We start from the raw sequence: 21,131 nt of genomic DNA, 5'->3' as shown, positions 1-21,131 counted from the left end.
AAGTCAAATCCCAAGTACTTTTGGGGATTACTGAATTACAAGCCAACGCAGAACAGTGAGATAGTTCAAAGCAGAGAACAGGGCAAAACAAATGCTAATCTCTTTTCGTAGTCTTCAGATTTATTATTTTTAATACCACCATCTTTTGCTATTTAAAAAAGCTTTCTAGTATTCTAGTAGTAAGGACAATTTTACTGCCTAAATACACTATTTCTGTCTAAAAAGACTCATCATCTAAAGTTGATTAACAGCATAAAACCAAACGTTTACATGAGCTGCAGCACTCAAAAGTAGTGATGGCACCCATATAAAAAGAAACTTTATGAAGAACTTCTGGGTGATCCTTGGGTTACAGACCAATAAGTCTTACTTCCACAGAAAGCCAATTGGTAGATATTACAATAGAGGAGAACATAAAAGACTCTGATGAAAAGTACAAACAGAGGAAGAGATGATGTGGCTCTTGAGGAGGGATGTTGTGACACAATCTATTGAATCCTGCAAGGGTCAGCCAGCATGCAGATAAGCATCATCCAGTTGATAAAATGTACTTTGTTTTTTTTTTTTTAAATCTTTTAATAGAATCCCTCAACAGAAGTCACTGAATTGGCTAGTCTCTTGCATAATGTTGGGGGAGGTTCTCCTGAGAGTAACTAAGTAAGAGGGAAAACAAAGGGCAAAATTAAAAAAAAAAAAGGAAAAAAAAGAAAAAGACAAATTTTACAGTGGATAGATGCTATCTGTGATCACTTCAAGGATGGACTCTGCTTTTTAATATTCCCAGTGGAAAGGAGCAATTAGTAAGATGTTTCCTTTAAATCATTTTATACTGCCTGAAACTAAGTGTTCCTCACTCTCCTCAAACCATCGCTCTGCACAAGCACATAAACATTAAAAAATGCACATGCTTAACATCAATGTGCTTCAAACTAAAGCTACAGCCTGCTTGTTGTAATTACTAGCCACTGAATAGGAACTGCAGAACACGAGACCTCACTGAACCCATGAGATTTTTTAAAAGAGTGCAGTGATTTCCCTTATTTCCTTAAATTTAGTTAACATCTGAATGATTTTTTAAAAACAAACGGAACACTTGTGGGGTGGAAAAGACAATGCACCCTCTGTTACTTTGTTCTTGAAATGGAAAAAATGTTTTTAACATTGTATCATGTGCTATTTATTTACCTCGATCACTTTCTAGTTTCTGCTAAGCTTACAGCACCGACACAACTCTATCTATGAAATGTACTATCATCCCTGTAAAAATTGTGGCTTTCCAAACAGGTCATCTGGATTGGTCACGATCAAACCTCAATATTCTTCCAAAAAGGTTAAATGGCATTCAGCTCATGAACACCAGTGTTTCTGAAAAGGAATTCTATTCAAGTTTTATGTTTTAATCTTGTTCATCGAATGAGAAGGAAACAAACTGACTCATTTAATTCCCCCTACTGAGTATTTCTATGAAGAAAAAAAAAAGGACAGAATATTGTAGAGAAAACCATACAAAACAAAATACTAAGGAGAAAAAAAGAAAGTCACTTTAGATATTTAAATATTTAACCTATATATAATTATATGAGTTGTTTATATTTGATTTTAAAACACAAAATGCTCTTTTAACTAGCTTTTTTTTTTTTTTTTATCACATGGTTTAACTCAGGCTCTGGAAGCATTCATGCACCTCCAAAACAGATTCATTTAGAGTTTGGTCCACGATGATAACTATGAGAGCTAGTTTATTTTTATAGACTGTTGCTAAAGCACTTGTGGACTAAAAATAATTTCTGTTGAACAATGATACTGTATTGTCAAAGTCTATAACAAATACTTTTCATAGATTATCCAAATGAGGAGAGCGAAAATGAACAGTTATTTTTGAGACATAATAAATAAGGACCTAGCACAATTAAGACTCAGAAATAAGATTCTGAATTTAAATAAGGTACAGCCTAGAGCTGCTTAGATGCTGACTGAGGATGGGGAGGGACAAATGTTCTAATGACCTTTGTTTCTAATGATACGCAGCATGTATGTAAAATCCCCTAGCACAGTTTTCTGGATAGACTGTGGGAGGCTTTTCATCTGATGTAGTAATCTATGAGAGAGACCAGGTGGCTTCCACAGACTGCCTCTCTCTTTCAACTTGAGGACTTTTCTGAATAAGTTCAGTTCACTTCTCCATTCTTCTGAAGCCCAGTGGCTCTGTGTGAAATGTGGCTGTTAGCAGAACATCAAACATGACTGTATAGTGATTAGTATTGAATGGTCTCTACTTGCATCTTAAATTAGTTCTTGCTTGTGATTTACCATTACTGAAATAAAACAAGTTTTTCTTCAGCAAGGCCAATTTGGCACCTATTTAAGTTTTTCATAAATAGCTTCTCTAGAACAACCTCACTTTGCAATTGCACCAGGTTACACGCAAGCATCTGAAATCCTCTCTTAGCTGTACTAGGTCTTTCACATTCATTCTAATTGATCTGCTTTGAGTAGTCCTCTTTTGATCTGAAGACTAATGTTGCAGACTACTAGTGTATTTTTATGCCTTTCTTTGTATTCATTTATGCTAGTCTCGTGTCTTCTCCATTCAGGGTTTCCAGACTTCTAGATGTTATGGAACTTCTCAGACATACCACTTCATAGGGTCACAATTCCCTGAGGAATTTTAGCAGCATATTAAGCTACTCTGTACCTCTGCCCTTTTATTCCACAGTATTTCTCTAATTTTTCAAGATCTTTTCTCATTGCAGACAAAAATCCTGGTGTGGTTTGTCTTGTTGCTTTCTGTTTAATGAAACACATCGTACTGATTTAAAGACACACATGAGATATTTTCATTTATTATCCTTAGCACCGTGCTGATTTCACTTTGTGCTCATATCTACTCCCTCAGGGATAACTTGTATCCCATTCTTTAATGAGAGTAGAGATACCTGTTGTACACATCCTCAAAAAAAGCCCCAGCTCACGCTTGTGTATTTCTCAGCTCCTGAGGGATTTTTTCCTGGAGTCTATTTCACAAAATAACCTTATTCCTGTGGAAGGCTAACAATTCTAATTCACTTTCGAGACAGAACCCAAGTTGTGTGTGTGTGTGTCACTCCACCTTCCCCAGAAGAACCTGCAGAGACCTACTAAACTGAAATCTACCCATCCTGAAGCCCTGAAATTCTCTTTGTCCAGGCTGAACCTTCAGATTGGAAAAAGCATTCCTGAGAAACTACTGGACTTAAACTTTATATTTGAAAAACACACAGGATCAGAGACAAATTTGAAAAGCTCAAATTCCAGTTGACTGCCATTTCCATAAATAGAATCAAGTTTTTTGAATTCATGACAGAAACAGATTCCAAAACTTCAGGGGACATTCCAGGCTCTGTCAGACAGAACATTACTGATCCTTCAGAGCAAAATATGAAAGGATAAAAAAAAAAACATGAAGTATCTACTTGTCAGAATAGAATGCAGCATAACCTGTAGATGCTAGTTTAATGCAAGAGCAGCAGCCTATACAAATTAACATAGCTTCCTTGCCAGTAAGCTGCAAACAGAGCTAGTTTGTGGATTTCTCAGATTTGACTGCAAAGCAATGGCTATTGTCTCTACCACACACAACTAACCACTTAGGGAAGCACAGACGCCTTTTCTTCTTGACCACTACTATAGCTGAAACATCTCTCAGGCACTCCTTCCTCCTGCCTGAAGAGGCACCAAGCATTCAACACACTGCTCTGCTATTTGAAGTTTACACTTTACAGCCAGCAGGAGACACTCAGAGTGCATAACCTTCCAATTGTACCAACATGTAAGAACACTGCTTACAAGTCAGACACCAAAACAGTGACTGTATTCAATTAAGAGGAAAATAAGGTTTGTGCAATTGTACTCTCCCTCTCATACACACACCTAATTCTATTAGTATGAGCAGACTTAGCTATTATTACTTTTTTTTTGGATGGGAGAAAACATGACCCGTAGTTTTCAGTGCCATTCACCTGAACAGAACTTAATGCTTCACTCATGCAAACAGTAGTCCTCTCAGTAAATTGAAATCCACACTTAAGACTGGCTTGCAGAAAGGGTGACTGTACTGTACCCTTTATTATCTGTAAGCAAAGTAAGCTTTTCCCACTATTTCTTAACTGCCCTAATAAAGAAATGGCATACAGAAGAATGACATACATTCTGTGACAATAAGACCACTGAAAATGCAAACATATTTTATATAGTATTTCAAATTAATCCTCAACCGTAATTGGTGGTAAAAGCAAAACAATTAGGAATTATATTTATTGAATACTTGTAAGTGTATTAGTTGCTCAAATGACTGTGAAAGTCCACAGCTTTTTTAAACACATATTTATCGACACAGAAAAATAGGACAAATGCAATGTGCATTGTAATGGATTCTGCAGAGCATGTGCATTTGCTGAAATCCTTACAGTTCAAGTAAGATAGGTCAGTCTTTCAACTCCATATGACCAGCCACACAAACTGCCTGTGAGCATTTCACAGCTACGGTCCACAAAACTCTTTTATAACTATTATTTTTCTCCATTTTCCATTGAAATTAAATAGAATTCAAATTATTTGTGTGCTAGCACTTGATATATTAGAAATGAGGCATACCTCCTGCTAAAGCTGCCACAGAAATGAAGGAATGAGAATTATTCATCTAAAAGTTAGAAACAAAGATCATGATTTTAAAGTTACTTTAATATGGCATGCTATTTTTCAATAGTTTGAGATATTAGACAGATTCCCACTCAGAACAAAGCATTGTAACATGTGTTGAACATCACCTGCTGGCACTGTTAAAAAGCCATCATGTTGATAGGCAAGATACTCTGAAAAGAAGAACATTCTGTGCCTTGCAGTTACTAGTTACAAGCAGAAAGCACCATAGTAGGAAATTCAGAAACACAAATAAATCCTTGAATATATTTTACTTCCATAAAAAGCTCCATTCTTTCAAATTAAGTGGCTTTACAGAATGAAAGTGGTTATAAATCCCGTATGGAAGATCATTTTTATTATGAGATCTTAAGAGTAAGAGATTATTTTGGCAGCAGCAGTGAAGACAAAGGGCATAGGTGAGTCCTGGAAAAATTGCCTCAGCTAAAATTCTCCAGTACGTCCTACTGTAATACCATTTCTTCAGTTCTTACAACTTTACCAAGCTACAATTGTTCAGACAGAAATTTTCCACTTTCAGACAAAGTTTTCTAGCCTCTTCTGATAAAGAAGCTAGGGGAAAAACCACATCGCTCTTCACAGATCAATGAATCCCGCTGACCTTTCCATTAACTCTTCAGAATTAATGGGCCGCCACATACAACCTTTTGCCAACCTTGGGAAAATCCTCCTGAGCTTGGCCAAGTGTAACTGTTTGCACATACTGCTAGTTTACGCATGAAGAAGAGATTTAGACTTCAGCAATTCACTGATCACCCTATCCAAACACTACACAGAAGACAGGGAAGCCACAGATGGTAAGCATAAATGACTAGAAGCAGACAATGTGAATGACACACAAACGGGGAACCAACATGACAACAGAACTGATATATGCCACGTGGGTACAGAAACCGGGATAGACAGTACTGAAGTGGAAAATCTGGCTGGTAAGGTGAAGAGGTAGGAAAGCAACAGGAGTTCCATCTAGGAGAAAATGCAGGGGGGCAACAAGCCAATTCCCTTCAAGAACTGGAACAAAACCCAAAATTGCTATCTAGCAGACAAATGGTGACATGGACAATCTGCAGAACTGCAAGTAATATATTCTATTCCCCTGTGGACCCCAGAGAAGATAACTACATATTGCTCTGCTAAAATAAAACTCCGAATTCAAAATACAGAGGTCTGTTGGATTGGAAGTTATCCATCCTGATAAAGAACAACATCTGTTTTTTTTCCAACTTATTATTCAAGAAAAAAAAAAACAAACCAAAAAAAACCAAAAAGAATTTACAAGCAGTAAAACAAAATTCAAGAAAATCAACAACTGCAAAAACTGGAAGTCTGTGTAATTTTAATTAGGCTTTTCTGTGTCTGTGTTTTATGTGAGAATTTGTAAAGATCCAATTAAATACAATAACTTACATGATATTCATAGTTGCTTTTTTTTCCTAGCAGACAATGCTCTGAAAGCTGATTAGATTTGCATACAAAATGTTGTCTGCAGATATGAAGGAGGCAGGCAGCTGAAGGACAAGAAAGGACAGCCCCACACACGATGCAGTTGAATGTTCCATTTAAGACTTGATTGTATCCCTGATACTGATGCAATCCATTGGGAATGCCAAAAAAACCTGTGTAACTGTCCTAAGACCACAGGACACTGTCAATCTGCAGAATTATTCTACAAACTAACTAGGGCTATGTTTGGAATATGAAGGCCTATTAAAGATGGTAATGCAAGAAAATGAATTGACTAGGTTAATGTTTCCAAATGAGTGCCAAGAAGCGTGGTTACATTTGTCTTCTTCTGATGGCTCAGTTCAGCCAAGTAGAAAACGTATTTCTCAGGCTGTTTTGAAATTAAATCATATAGTGGAAATGCTAAGTTACAATTTGAATCAGCGATTGAGCACCTGGTGAGAAGGCACAGCCAACTCAGAGGAGCTCAGGTGCATGCAATGTACCTGAATGACCGGAACTGGATGGAGCCAGGACCCACCCCTTCCCAGATGTCATTTAAGGGCCAGCAGTGAAGAAAAGGGATCTCACTGGAGAACTCTGCCTGAGGACCTCCAAGAGTAAGTAGACTCTTTCCTTTGTTTCTGTGCGCATGGCTGTTACACTTGAGCATGTCCTCACCTACTGCAGCCTAAGACTTTGCTACTATGCTGTCAGTGCTACACTTTCCACCGTGTTACAAATTGCAAAGAACAAAGTGGAAAAAAGCGATTTTCTGAAAGTTAACTCCCCCAGTAGTAAAATAAACCCTAGAATCTCTTGATACAGCTAGTGACTATACTCTTTCAGCATCACTGCCTGTACCTATGTAATTCCAATTACTGACAGTGATAACAAAGTAGGGACTGATAAGGCAACATGAGGAACCCAGTAGTTTATATTATACAGATATCACTCTTGTACCTTTTCAAAGACTTTTACCCCTTGAAGTTGTATCACAACCCAAGCGCAACTCGTAGCCTTCCTGTGGATAAATACCCATGTACTCTCTCTAACTCCTTCATAGTCAGACAAGACATCCTCCATCCCACTCCATCAAAGACATTAGTAACATTTAGAAGACAAAATCTCTTAAGACTAATATTCCTTTGGTCTTTACCTCATTTTGTGGAACAATAGCAAAAGGCTGGATGACAGCTGCCAGTGGAATGTGAGCCTGTTTGGCCATATCTGAAGATGACGGGAAGCAATAGGTAGTACAGCGGATATAACGGGGACTGGCATGACCTAGAACACCCAACAAAGCAGGCACAGTTAAAGATAAAAACCAAAATCATATCAAGATAAAAAGCAAAACTCAACACCCCCCCCAAAAAAAACAACAAACAACAACCAACAAACTGCACACAACAAAAAGCAACAAGTGCTTATTCCTAATTTAAGCACATGCTTTCCCTCCTCCCTCCCCTTCCTTCAGCTCATCAATTTATGTCAGCCTACTGCCTCCCTCTGTAGGCAAATTTTCTCTGAGTTTAATACAGGTATTTAAATGTATCAAGAAAAAAAAGTACAATTACTTGCAGTAAGAATTTCAATAGAGATTAACTTGACAATATCTGTATCTGAGATGTTAAAAGGAAATAACATGGACAAAACCCTCTGTACTAACACTACTACTGTATATAAGAAAATGCAGTAAACTGATATACACTGTCAAGACCACTCTTAATCAGCTACTTCCAATTCAGAAGACAGTATACTAAGTTTTAACAGCACTTCACTCATTTATATTTTACAAAATGTAGTGTGCTAAAATCCATCATTTCTTGTAGCACACTTAGCTCAGTTCCCTGAATGAGAAACTGCATATTGGTTAAGCCAATACACAGTTACAATATATTAAGCCAACTTGACAGCTCATGCTCTGTAGTTGTAACTTGAATAAAACATCCCCAAATGTATATCTTAATATACAATAATGCTAGGCTCACTGCTTCTTGTAACATCCATCTCTTAAAATTTCATAATACTTTGAAGATGCTTTTCAACTTGAAAACCTTGAAAACGTTTGAACTGAAATGTTGTGTCAATTATTATTTTAAGATCAGCAAGCATAGAGGGTGGGGGTAAAGCAATCTCATGGATTTCACTAGAGTTAACCAAAGGTACCAGAATTCAATTCCCATTTGTCCCACTTTTTCTTCCCACTCCTCTAAAGGGAATGATTTTCCTATTTCATGTTCAATTTAAGACTAAGGAGTACCATTTTTAGGTGATGTGAGAATTAAGTCATATATACATATATATTCATTTGCTTTTACCAAAGAAGATTCCCAAAGCAGTAAGAAAGGCAGTTACCTTGATCTTGGATTAAGCAGTCTGTGGTGACAAGAGGAGGAACCTGTCCTCTCATGTTTGTAGCATATATCTGCCCTCCCCTAGAAGCTTTGTCATTTTCAATTACTTGAATCTGATGAATAAGAAGCAAGAACAGTATGAGGTTAATCATACATTCAGTTACATTCATAAACCATTAAAACCAACATCTACACCATGTAAACCTATTGACATTTTCTTAAAAAGATATCCCATTAGCTTATAATACATAAACTTCTGGTACTAGAAAATTATACACAAAGCTGAGCAGTATAACTCAAAAAAAAAAAAAAAACAGCTGCCTATTGGCAGAGGAAATCTGCAGAGGAAATGTTACACAAAGGGGTTGAGTAGAACTACATTCAGTGACAATATCTGTATCTAAGAGGTTAAAAGGAAACAATACAGACAAAACCCTCAGTAGTAATGTCAACATGGCATATAGGAAAATGCAACAAACTGATATACACTGTCGTCATCACTCTAATTAGCTACTTCCAATTCAGAAGATAGTATACAAGTGTTCACAAGTGATAGTCTGGAGTTGTTGACTGCAAGGAGAACACACATTTTCATGAGAGTCCAGCCAGCAAGCTGAGGAAAGTGATTATGTAAGTATGCCCTCACTATCACAGCAGGCCTTCCATACTCTGAATTCAAACTGAAGTACTGACAAGTTGCATTACCTGACTCATAGGCCAGGTTATCTTTTGTATGATCACAATTGTGCCAGCTGCTGTTCTCCATAAATGAATGTGCAGGTGATTAATCAAACTGCAGCGATGAGAAGAGTTAGCCCTTAACTCCTCCTCTAGACTGCATCCACAGAATGGTTAAGACTTAAGTGATAATCTATGTAGTTCATCACCTTCCCTGCTGAGCTTTTTTCAACACTGTCATTTAGAAAGAGGTAACTTCAATCCTCAAGAAATTCTTGCTGGCCACTAGGTAGTATTTCAACACTGGAGCTCAGTATTCTCAATCCCTGAGCTAGATTACCATGTTGTGAGCTTTCTTCTGGAATAAAAGCAAAGGAGAGCAAACACAGAAAACTTCTGGTGAGGCAGCTCTGATCACGTACAGATTTATTCTAGTTGATGCCTAGTTTCCAGCAAGATGTGATATATTTTCATGACATACTCCTGAAGCTGGCTTTAGTACGGAACAAATTCCTTTATTATACACTTTCTAATACTGTTGCTTCTGCACAGTCTTTCATCCTGTTTGATACTTTTCAGAATAAAATATATAAAGCTGTACTCTGGTCAACACTGTAAAGTGAATCACTGAGATACCGTTATTACTCTTTTTCCTCAAAGGAGATATCTTTTCAGCAACACATTTTACAGTGTAGCCTAACAGCTGTGAGAAAAAAAGAGAAAGGAGACAGGGAATTTCTGAAATGCCTTTGTCACTGCTGCTGGTATCCCATGCGATTGCATCTTTACACTGCACACGATTTTCTAATAATAGCTGGGATATTTCATAAGCCTCTGCTAAAAAGCAAACAGAAAAGAAAAACAAAACTGGTCAACACAGTCTATTGATCATTGTCCAAAAGGTATTTCCTAATACACCCGAAATCATTTGGGGCCTGTAAAATTTTCTCTCTATTAAGTTTTTGTATAGCTAACTATTTAGATACAATACATTCCTCAGAGCTTGTTCTATCTTCTGCTGAATTACTTTTCCCTGACCGCTTGGCTTATACACTTATTGCTAACTTTTGCATCCGAAGGGAAAAAGGCTTTGTTCTAAAAACATCCACTGGCTGAAGGAAGCAAACCATTTCCAAGACTTAGCTCTGCAAAGGATCACTGCACTGTGTTATTCTGCAGTTAACTGACCTAAACATATCAACATTCTTGTAAATAATATCATGGTTCTTGGAAACTAGATGCTGGTTTACACAGATGTTGTCAAAGCTCATATCAATGCCTAATATATACAAGACAACATAAATCAATAATGGCTATAAATACAAAGTAAATTTATCTGGCAACACTAGTGTAGTTGTATAATGTAAATATAACAAGAGAAATACACACAGTCATACTTATTCTTCTGAATCAGCTTTTTTCCCTCTACAGACACTGCCTCAGATGGTGTTTCTTTTAAACATGTCGTTCCGATCCTCTCTGTGCTGCTAAAACAAACCTTTTAACCTATTGTAGCATCACTGTCATAGAAAAGGCTATTTATTCTAAGTGTGTAACTGAAACAAGACATCACTCTATGCTTTCATGCCAGACCTCCCTCTCCCCAAACCACTTTTTTTTTTTAAATATATGAGACATGATGATCTTATCTTTCTTATGTAAAATTACCATACCAAAGCACTAGTCCATTAAGGCCATTGCCTATATTGGCTAATTATAATGACACCTGTTTTTTTGATGTGCTTATGCATTGTTTTTGTCTGTTCACATTAAAACACACAGTGATTTTCAATTGCATCTGTCTTGAAAATTGCATTTAATGGAGGCAATTGCAGTTGTTACATTACTCTTAAGATACTTTCAGTTTTCTAGTGAAAACATCACTGGATAAAACAAAGAAAAATTCCAATAAAAGGAATCATGGCTGCACCCTACTACAGGGCTTTCCTTAATCACAGTAAGATACAAATCCTTTCCCACACAGAAGTACTGCTTCAACAAAGGACTGGAAGATTCCTTCACTCAGAAGAGCTTCATAGAAAGTCCTGGCCTATAGCTGCAAGGCAGTCTGCTTCAAGAACCCTAACTCTCCAAAGACCTTTTCAAGTGTCCAGCTGATCACCAGAACCTATGGAACTGTGTGCATCAGAGTGTGTTTTCCCCAGGAGAACAGTACATTCCCCCACCTTCAACTTAGATCAACTGTTACCAATAAAAAACAATTTGAATACAATCTGAATCTAACAAGATATTCCTCTGGATAATAGACTACTTTGTTAGATGGACAAACTACACCTTGTTTTCTTTTTCCTCTATTATTACTCCAAAAAGAAAAGGTGAAGTCCCAACAGAGCATATTCAGGCATATTTCAACAACTGAGCCTTCTGAATTGCATGAAATTGAAGCATTAATTACATCCTGAGCTACTGAAACTCTTAGAAGGCTGTAACACCTAGGACACTCAAGCAAATTGGTCTAGCTAGAATATCAGCGTTGACTTTGTCTTGAATGTAGCAGAAATTGATAAAAATTAAGTGCTCCATTACTCACTGGGCTTGGAATTGAGTCAGGATCAAGCTTCTTCTGTGGTGGACCAGAGAGTTGTGCTGGACCTCCAGGAAAAGCACCAGGATAAGACAGTTGAGATCCTGCCATCTGAGGGCCATAGTTTGCTGCAGAGTTACAAATGACCATTGATTTTAAGTATCCAAGTTTTGCTATCCATTTTTAAAATCAACTTTTATCATACAAACCACTTTTACTTCAGCTAACTTCCTCCTTACTTTCCACTTTCAGCAAGTATCAGAAATAGATGACGGCTCACACAATCTTTTTTGAAAGTAACCACCAAACTCTAGCTTCAGGCATTTTCTAGTACATATCACTTAGGACTAGCTAGCACAGGTTATTACAGCTACTATACCTAGAGAACAGGTGATTGCATTAGTAAGAATTTTTGTTACCATCAATCAGTGAAAACTACTCTAGTTAGTTTGACAATTAAAAAACCAGCTGTTTTACTCACACATGTCAGGTAAAATAAGGCATGTTCTTTTACAAATTCAGCAAATTCAATTTCAATTCTTCATCACTATAGTAAAGAGGAGTATATATATAAAAAAGCGACTCTTTCCTGTACTATATTGTGCCTTTACCCACTACTAACCAAATAATTCTGATCCTTTTCCTTTCCTTCTCTTAACAGTGTTGAATTGCTGAGCAAAGGTACAGCTTGCCTTGAATGCTCTGATTGTCAGTAACCACTTCCCATTCTACACAACAGAGATTAAATTTTCATTTCTTCAAGTCAGCAGAACATCAACCTTGAGAAGTCACAGTTCCAACAGTGATTCTCAATGCCGTTCTTTTTGTTTTCAATTAGATAACAAACATCCATCTTTACCTTGCTGAGGATGACATCCAGGCCCTGGCGTCTGTCCTGGAAGCTGCTGCAAGTTAGGATTTGGAAGTCCAGACCCAGGGATCCCATCTTGTCTGGCCATGCTAGGCAATGTTGACTGAGCACAAAGGCCACTGAAATTATTTGCTGGTGGAGGAATCTGTGGTCCAGGCAGTAAAGCCATTTGGTGCTGCGCCAGTGGCAATGGCTGTGGGCCCTGAAAAGATGCTGGATGTCCAGAAGACATGCGAGAGCTCTGGACTGCACCAGGACCTGTGCAAGAAATTATATACCAAATGAGTCAAAAAAGGATAGGCTACTAGTTTGGCGTGGAAGATGTTCTTTTTTTCACTCGACACATTTGCAACATACAGCAAATACTGTATCTCATACTGATAGCAGTACATCAGGTAGAATCTGAATGCCCATTTACCAAATCAAATTTTACACCTTAAGTCTGAATAGATTCAGATGTTCAACTTCATTCCCTTTGATTCTATTGTCAATAAAACCCTGTTGCTGGGGTGGATGGGGAAAAGGACAGGGAGGCCACTTCAACAATTCTTCATTAGAATACAAATAAATCACTATTTGTCTCTGATATTATAATTAATTTTATGATGTGAAACATTCCTTTAGGTTTAATAATGGATTTTTCTTTTTTTTTTTTTTTAGTAACTACTTTCTTCCCATTTCACCATGATGAACTCAATGGAAATTTAACCTACATTTAACCTGGTTTACAACCATTCTCTAGAACTGATGCTAAAAAATGAAGCATGGAGAAATTACTTTGCACACACTGGTGAGGAATTCTATTGTTAATGTGATCCAGATTTCAATTAGAATTAAGAGATTCTACAAGTGGTTTCTTTCTGAGACTTAAAATCCATAAATGTTACTTTATAAAACCTACATTTTTAGTCAAACATTTCTGAAAGAACTACAGTAAAATAGAGCAAAAGGACTGATAAATAAACTGCTAATAAACAAATACTGAATTGCACCTTAGAATCATAGAATGGTTTGGGTTGGAAGGGACTCTTAAGGTCAGCTAGCTCCAACCCCCTGCTATGGTATGGGCAAGGACACCTCCTTCTAGACCAGGTATCTCAAAGCCCCATCCAGCCCGGCCCTGACTGCTTCCATGGAGGGGGCATTCACAACAGGAGGCAACCTGTTCCAGTGTCTCACCGCCCTCACAGTAAAGAATTTCTTCCTGATACCTAGTCTAAACAGACCCGCTTCCAGTTTAAAACCATTTCCCCTTGTCTTATCCCCACATGGCCTTTTAAGAAGTCCCTCTCCAGCTTTCCTGTAGGTTCCCCTGATCTACTGGAACTTTCTATCAGACTTCTTTACTGAAAACAAATTTCATTTGAAAACAAGCTCTGATTCTCAGCTGGTAGAATCAAACGTTGCTCCAGAGGTCTTAAAAGCTATCAACTTCAGTGATCTGTCAAGTTACATAATTTAGGCTTACAGCTAAGCAAAAACCACAACTATAAAACTGAACGTGTGGGGCATAGTTGTAAAGAAACAATGCTTTCAGTAGTCTGAAGGGTATCTCAACCTTCCTTCACATAAGAAGACAAGCAAGAACACTACAATTAACATAATCATAAGCTGGAGGCAATATATATGAAGGCAGGAAGAAAAGCGATTCTTTTTTTTCTCTAAATAATTTCAGTTGTTGTACATGAACTGCTGACTGATCCTGCATAGAAGAGTCTGACTTAATAGTGAACTTCCAGTTCAGGACAGAAATGCTGAACTCAAGTCTAAATTATTTTTATTAAGGCAAAGAAGTTCACAAGTAGTTATACAACTAGAGGGTCAGACCCCTGGCAATTACACAAGTTTTTATTTAAATCAGTAACTTGTAAAGTCAGAGAAGGAACACACATACAGTCTAAACTGAAAAGTTCATCATTACTCATATCTTAATAAGATATCGATGACTAAAGTGATCTTAGTTTAACAGTCTCATCCTCCTAAACATAATGGCCACAGAAAAACACAATGCTGACTATGTTCCACTGCTTTTCAATCTTATAATAAATTTGACCAGAAAATATTCAGAAAAAGCAGATCTAGCCAGACACAAAATTAATGATGGAAGTGATTTACATGGAACAATCGCATAATCACATCTTAACTAAGTTTACTTTTAATTCTGGGTTAAATACCAACAAGTTTAGAAGAGAAATTTACAAGTTTTGGATCAAAAAATAGTTGGATCTTTTTGAAATGGAAACTATTAAAAGATGAGAAAAATTCATAGATTCATAGATACATTAGGTTGGAAAGGACCTACAAGATCATCTAGTCCAACCATCCTCCTATCACCATCCCTACCCACTGAACTACTAAATCAAATCCCTTAGCACCTCACCTAGACGCTTCTTGAACAGCGCCAGGGATGGTGCCTGATGAAATGATGACACGATGAAATGAAACTCTGTCTCTACATTTTTGATCGTGCTTTGGCTGTTATTGACAGCATAAACAAGTAATGAGAAATGACTGATAAGGTAACCAATACGTAGAGAAGGTTTAACAAATTTTAATTCAGAACTAACTCAACTATGCTGACATAGGAAATAAGATAAGATTAAAAACATAATTACTTGAGTAAATGAGAGTGGGCAAGATTTTATTATCTACTTATGCAGAAGTTCAGTACCTTTGTAATTATAACTGTCTTAATACCTTTAATTGAGAAGAGTCAAACAGGTAAAACTGATTACCATAGCTATTTATCTGCATGCTGTTGAGCTGGTTAGCAAGTTGTGTTGTACACGATGTGGATGCAGCATCTGGGGAAGCTGGCTGTGACTGATGACTGCAGGGAGGATAGGAAGGTCCTGTACTGTTCAGAGGTGGAGGGTTTTGAAACCTAAAGGAAAAGATGAGTGCAGTTATGTAAGAAAGTATACCACCCAGTCATAATTCCAGAAAGTCTGATACCTTCTCAAGTGCAACGCTGAAACAGTTACTCAGGGTGACCAAACTCTCCAGAGTCTTCTTGTCTTCTACTCAGAAGAAGTGTATTATTGTTAAAAAAAAAAAAAAAAGCACAAAGAGACAGTGCCCCCTCCATTTTTCTTTTTTTTGAAAGTGACAAACACAACAAAAAAAAAGAGTGTTTATTTAGTTATCAGAAAAAAACCCAGAAGAATGTATTCCATGGAGAAGAGAGAGAATAACTATAAGAAAACTTGAAAATTAAGAAACTTAAACTTCTGAACAACAACAAAGGAGAATTAAGACATCAAAAAATACTAAAAATGCCACTTTTATACATTAAAAAAAAACAAAATTCTAACACCTCACTGATGGTTTTGAGCAGTAAGTCTGAAGTTCAAGGGAAAAACTGAATTAACAGAACTACAGATTATGATCTGGCAGCTTAACATCACATAAAACCAAACTGTGAGATCCAGTTCAGAAGCAGAATGAGTTAGAACTGCTAAATATAAAAGAGGTGCTATACCTAAATGTCAGTGAAGCAGCCAAAGAGAGGAAATAGAGGTCAAATAAATCTCATGTACTAATTCTTGAAAGTCACCTATGAGGCTGTTGTCCTGATGCACTGGGCACACTTTGGAAGTTGTTCTGGCTGAACTGATGTGTACCAGGTGATAAAGGCCCAAGAGGAGCTGAAGATCCAAGAGGCACAGTTGATTTGGACATACCTGCCAAACAAGAAGCACTTTTATGGAAGAATCCTGCAAAAATGCACAAGATCATCAAGAAACACAAGTGTACAGTCCTGATCTGGAAATGAGAATATCAGCTATGTGTGGCCCTGCATGTTCAGTGTGATTAGACAAGATAACCTTAAGATACTCTTTCCAAATTCAGCTATTTTCTAATTCTGTAAGAAAGGACAAATTTCTGATCAGCTACAGAAGCAGATGTGAAAAAGGACAATAAAAAAGCAACTATATATTAATTGATAACTTCTCAGAAAAAGGAGACAAGGGGGACAGTGAGAAAGACGTAAAGATGAAGGAACAAACCCTTTTATTCATTTTGGGTTACTAGAAATTCCCTATTACCCTGTGACCTTTGCAGAAAAAGAGATCACTTTGCTTTGAGAGACTTTAGTAATAAAACTTAAAACAACCTTTAAAAAATGCCCCTATATGTAGATCCAGTAAAACTATGCTAAACAGTTAATTGAGAACTACAACATCAACTTACTGCAATCTATGTTATAGTCAGAATTATTTGTGACTATATTGAGCAGTGGGTTAAAGTATCACCTCCTGCTGCTTTTAATAAGAATTCCTAGAGAAACCGGATAAAGCTCTTTCTATAATTTAATGATACCACAAAAATCAAGCAGAAGACTTCATTTAATATAGTGGATATTTAGTTCTGTTATTACTGTATTCCAACATACACAGTGAGTTTAATATAACTTATCATCATATGCCTGCTATTAAAAAATTATTCATTTTTGTTTAATCGTAATTTTCTTCTGTCTTACTGTATCAAGATGGTCCATCTCCTTCCTCCCTATTTAGCCTACATATACTAATGGACTTACAGAAGGAAGAGCAAATCTTACTTTTCAGATATTTTCCACATTCCCAGTTCACTATTCTACTTCTTGAAACTTCTGAAGCATATCCCATAAAAAGAGAAAATTAATGTACTGTGAAGAACAGATGATAACAGGTTTACCTTTGGGCTGTCAACTGCGTCATCTGAAGCATGATTTCACCAGTAGAGATGAGAAGCAAAGAACCTATTTACATGTAAAAGCTACCCAAGTTTTCCCTCCCAGTGGAAAGTAATTGTCCCATAAGTGGTTCGAAAGCAGATGGGCTCCACTTACTCTACATTATCCAAGCACATCACCAAGCACGTAAGACTAAGTAGGAAAATACCAACTTGTAATCACAGGCAAGTTTGAGCATAGGTCCTACTGCAAAGAATACAGCACATTTCTGAGAGCCTGCCTGCCATTAACAAATACCAGTTCAGAATTCTCTCTTTTCTCAGAAATCACTTCTTTTTATTTTTCTGTACTAGGCACTAATCACAGCACTGCATTAAGCACTGGTACCTACTGCTTCCTGAACAACAACACAGGCAAAGCAAATGCAAGTCCTGTTGCACTAGCAGTGTAAAACTGAGCACTGTGTGCTGACATAGGAAGAAGAGATGCAAAACATCACAAAAAAAAGTAGACTCTAAAGACGCATTTTAAGACAATTACATACTTGGCTGAGGTGCTGCATGTGAGGAGTTAGGGTCTCCATAATGCCCATACTGAAGTGAAGAATTAGGTGGTCCAAAACCTGCAGAATAGCCTCCCATTCCTGGCTGGGATTGGGAATATGGAGGAGCTGCAACATAACCTTGTTGACTCATGATGGCAATATTCTCATTCCAAGTACAGAGTTCTCCTTAGGAATCTGCAAAAGAAAAAGTGACACCTGCTACTCTTCATTCTTTGGAATATTTTAAAAGGCTAAGAATTATGTTCCCAAAATGACAGAAGACACATTAGAAGGTAAAACTGACCTGGTAGTTAGAGTAAACAATGCTCTCGTTTGACTGGTTGCTTACTTTCCTCAACACTGTGAATTTAAACAAATCACTGAAATTATAAAAACAAGACTAACCTCTCCCTGGCCCACAGAGGAAAAAAAAAAACCTCTAAGGATGCATACATGGAATAAAAGTAAAAAGAAAGTGGAAAATTGCTCCCTTTAATGGGAAAATCTAAAATTCTAATATAACTGTCAAAAAGACAGCGAGTCCCACTCTCCAAATACAAACTATTCCAAGGAACACACTAGAACACCAAGAAAAGCAGAGTGACTAGCATCACTCCTCTTGTAAATCTGTCTCTTACCCTAGCAGACCTGTTTTAGATGACAAAGTATTCAACAAGAAATGTGGTATGGCTGCAACATTTCCATACGTTGTCTTTTCTGCTACCACACACCTTTTTCCTAAGCTTTCACATCTTGATTCTGTTGCTTTCAGAAAAAGGGAGAACAAACAAACCAAGAACTGAAAACATATTTTCCCACCATGAGATCTGTTCTAAAAGATACTTTAAGAAAATTTTCAAGAACTGGGAAATCCGATGAATGCAATGTTACTAAACCAGACAACTCTATTTCAAATGATTGGTTTTCAAATACAGAGCATTTTCCACTATGGGATTTGAAAAATTACTGGGGTTATACACATCGAAGCCCTGCTGGCTAGCTTTCACTTTTCCAGTTAAAAAAATGAAAAAGAAATTGATTTAAAGTTGAATTAAAACAAAAACAAAAAATAACCCAAAACAAACAAACAGAACAACAGAATTGCACTGATTTTATTTGTGACCAACTTAAAACTGTTTTGAGAAATGATAAGGATCTGACCCAGCAAACACTGCTTCTGTAAAAACCCAAGTACACAGGCCAAGCATCCTCAGAGCTAGAGATCCATTAAATAAACAAGTATTTCAGATGTTAAATGTTCCTTTCAAATAGCCTTCACAACCACCTGTATTTCATATTCTCTGAGCTGTAGCATGGGGTGATCTCTGAGCATGCAAACAGCTTGAGGAACTGTGTTTCAGAAGCTGGTATGAAGGCACCTCAAAACTAGGTACACCTCCAAGATCACAACATGGACAACTTCATGTTGCACTGGCATATGGCATTAGACAGAACCTATACTTCATCAGAAAACCCACCTCATGGCTTCACTTATTAAACATATTAGAGAAAAAAAATATATAAAGCATTACTAATCTTACCCATCAGACAAGAAATCACTTTGGACTGCATACCCTCCTCACAGCCTGGCCATGGTGCTAAGCCACACTTGAAGATGGTGTACAATTTCTCTGTTAAACTACCCAGCTCTAAATTGCTCAGGATGGGTAAGTTTAGGGGATGCCTCCTATTTCTTAGTTAAGAATGTAAGGTAAGTATAGGAAGAAGAAAATAAACGTTTACACAGAGATGCTTCTTGCTGTCAGCGATACTTTCTTCCTGTCCCCACCCCCTATCTGAAAAGACGTGGCAGTGTACTGTAGTTACTCAAAAGGATAGCAAATCGGAACTAAATTACCTACACACTGGTATAAACATACATATATTTTAAACTTATTAAGAGATTTCCAATTTAAGCAACAGCCAACACCTTCAGCTATGATAGCATCCAGGGAAACAACTTCCTCCACTGCTTACTCACACAAAATCTTGCCACGTCGAACTTCCCACAGACAGCATAAACACACACAGGGTGCACTGAAGAGAGACAGCAACCAAACACACAAAAAAGCTTATAGAGCACAATTCCAAATTCTACTTAAGATTAAGCATATTTAATCTATCTACATGAGCATACAGAAGCTCAAGGTGAAATCAGCTTCCACAACACCTACAATATCAACAGCAACTGACTGCCTAAGTTTCATAAAGTTCTAAGAAGGGACATACAGATTTTGTCTGGAAATCACATGAGAAAGATCTGAGGATCTGATAAACTGAAAGCTTTCCCTGGGTTCATTCACTGCAAGAGTCACTGCACAGGATGAAACTTCTTGTCCCTCTGGGCCCCAGTTTACTTCATTACCACTAAAACAAACACTTCTCCACAGCAGAGAAGAGGCTGTCATGTTTTTATCCACAGGACTGCTCTACTGACGCAATGCTCCGCTGCACCAATACCACTGTGAAGATGCGACGCTCCATTAAGTACACGTGGAGGATAACAGAGTTAAGAACAAAGCATCACGATCTCAGCTCCCTGAAGGGCAACTACGAACTGTATATTGTTTTTCGAGACATCCTGCATAGTAACGTAACATCTGCAAAGAGGTACTGCTGCAACACCGCTTGGGCGAATAACGCTTGGCACACATACCGGCGCACATGAACACAGCTACACGCGTTATAACACACATTCCGTAAAAAAGAAAGCAGGAGGTCACACCGACGGCACGTCCTTAGCACCTGCCCGCCCGCTGCTTGCTCCCCCCCGCCACCGGCTCCCCCGACCTCCCTCACCTCGGCACCGCTTCGAAGCACCCGCTGCTCCCGACACGGGGCACAGCCGCGACCTTCCCTCCCTCTGCCCCAAGCAAAAAGCAGCAGCCGCGGGCGGCGCGCCGGGACGGCCGTTACCTGGGCGCGGTGCGCGGCCCCCACGCGACGGATCGCGCGCGCCACCCGCTCACCCGAGTGCCACGTCTGAACCCGGCGCGCGTCACCGCCACGCGGCCCCCGCGCTCGGGAGCGCGCCCGGCAGCGCCTGCGCACTGCGCGCAGCGACGCTGTGCCCTTAGAGGCTGGGAGGAAAGGGCGCCGGCCTCACTCATCACTTTTTGGGTTTTGTTTTTAAATACGTATATATGTATTTTGACAGGAAGCTGGGTGGTGTGTATGGCCCTTCCGACCTGCAAGCCATTGCAGAGTCGTGCGCGTATGATAGCTCGCTCCGAAAGTAACGCCTCCTGCTTATTTCCACGGAAACTACAACAGAGTACTGTAACGTTATTTGATAGAGAAAATTTTCAGCTGCAGAA

The 21,131-nt window shown here is 38.1% G+C and overlaps 1 protein-coding gene across 1 annotated transcript in view; it reads right to left on the bottom strand.

Moving 5' to 3' along the window:
* SEC24D (SEC24 homolog D, COPII coat complex component) overlaps positions 1-20,749 on the bottom strand; it is a 47,764-nt gene extending 27,015 nt beyond the window's left edge. Inside the window, exons 1-8 of the mRNA XM_065736826.1 lie at positions 20,614-20,749; positions 17,815-18,009; positions 16,149-16,275; positions 15,328-15,476; positions 12,581-12,850; positions 11,728-11,849; positions 8,500-8,611; positions 7,301-7,428 (exon numbers count right to left, since the gene is read on the bottom strand). Of these exons, the coding sequence (XP_065592898.1) occupies positions 7,301-7,428; positions 8,500-8,611; positions 11,728-11,849; positions 12,581-12,850; positions 15,328-15,476; positions 16,149-16,275; positions 17,815-17,965 (1,059 nt within the window). The 5' untranslated portion in view covers positions 17,966-18,009; positions 20,614-20,749. The remainder of the gene's footprint in view (positions 1-7,300; positions 7,429-8,499; positions 8,612-11,727; positions 11,850-12,580; positions 12,851-15,327; positions 15,477-16,148; positions 16,276-17,814; positions 18,010-20,613) is intronic.
* Positions 20,750-21,131: the final 382 nt, after the last annotated feature.

The sequence above is a fragment of the Cyrtonyx montezumae genome, unplaced genomic scaffold (genome assembly GCF_038088225.1).
Source record: "Cyrtonyx montezumae isolate F1298 unplaced genomic scaffold, pur_monq_1.0 scaffold_2, whole genome shotgun sequence".
NCBI classification, from domain to species: Eukaryota; Metazoa; Chordata; class Aves; order Galliformes; family Odontophoridae; genus Cyrtonyx; species Cyrtonyx montezumae.
The sequence above is the reverse complement of the archived record's forward strand: the minus strand, read 5'-3'. Positions and strand labels throughout refer to the sequence as shown.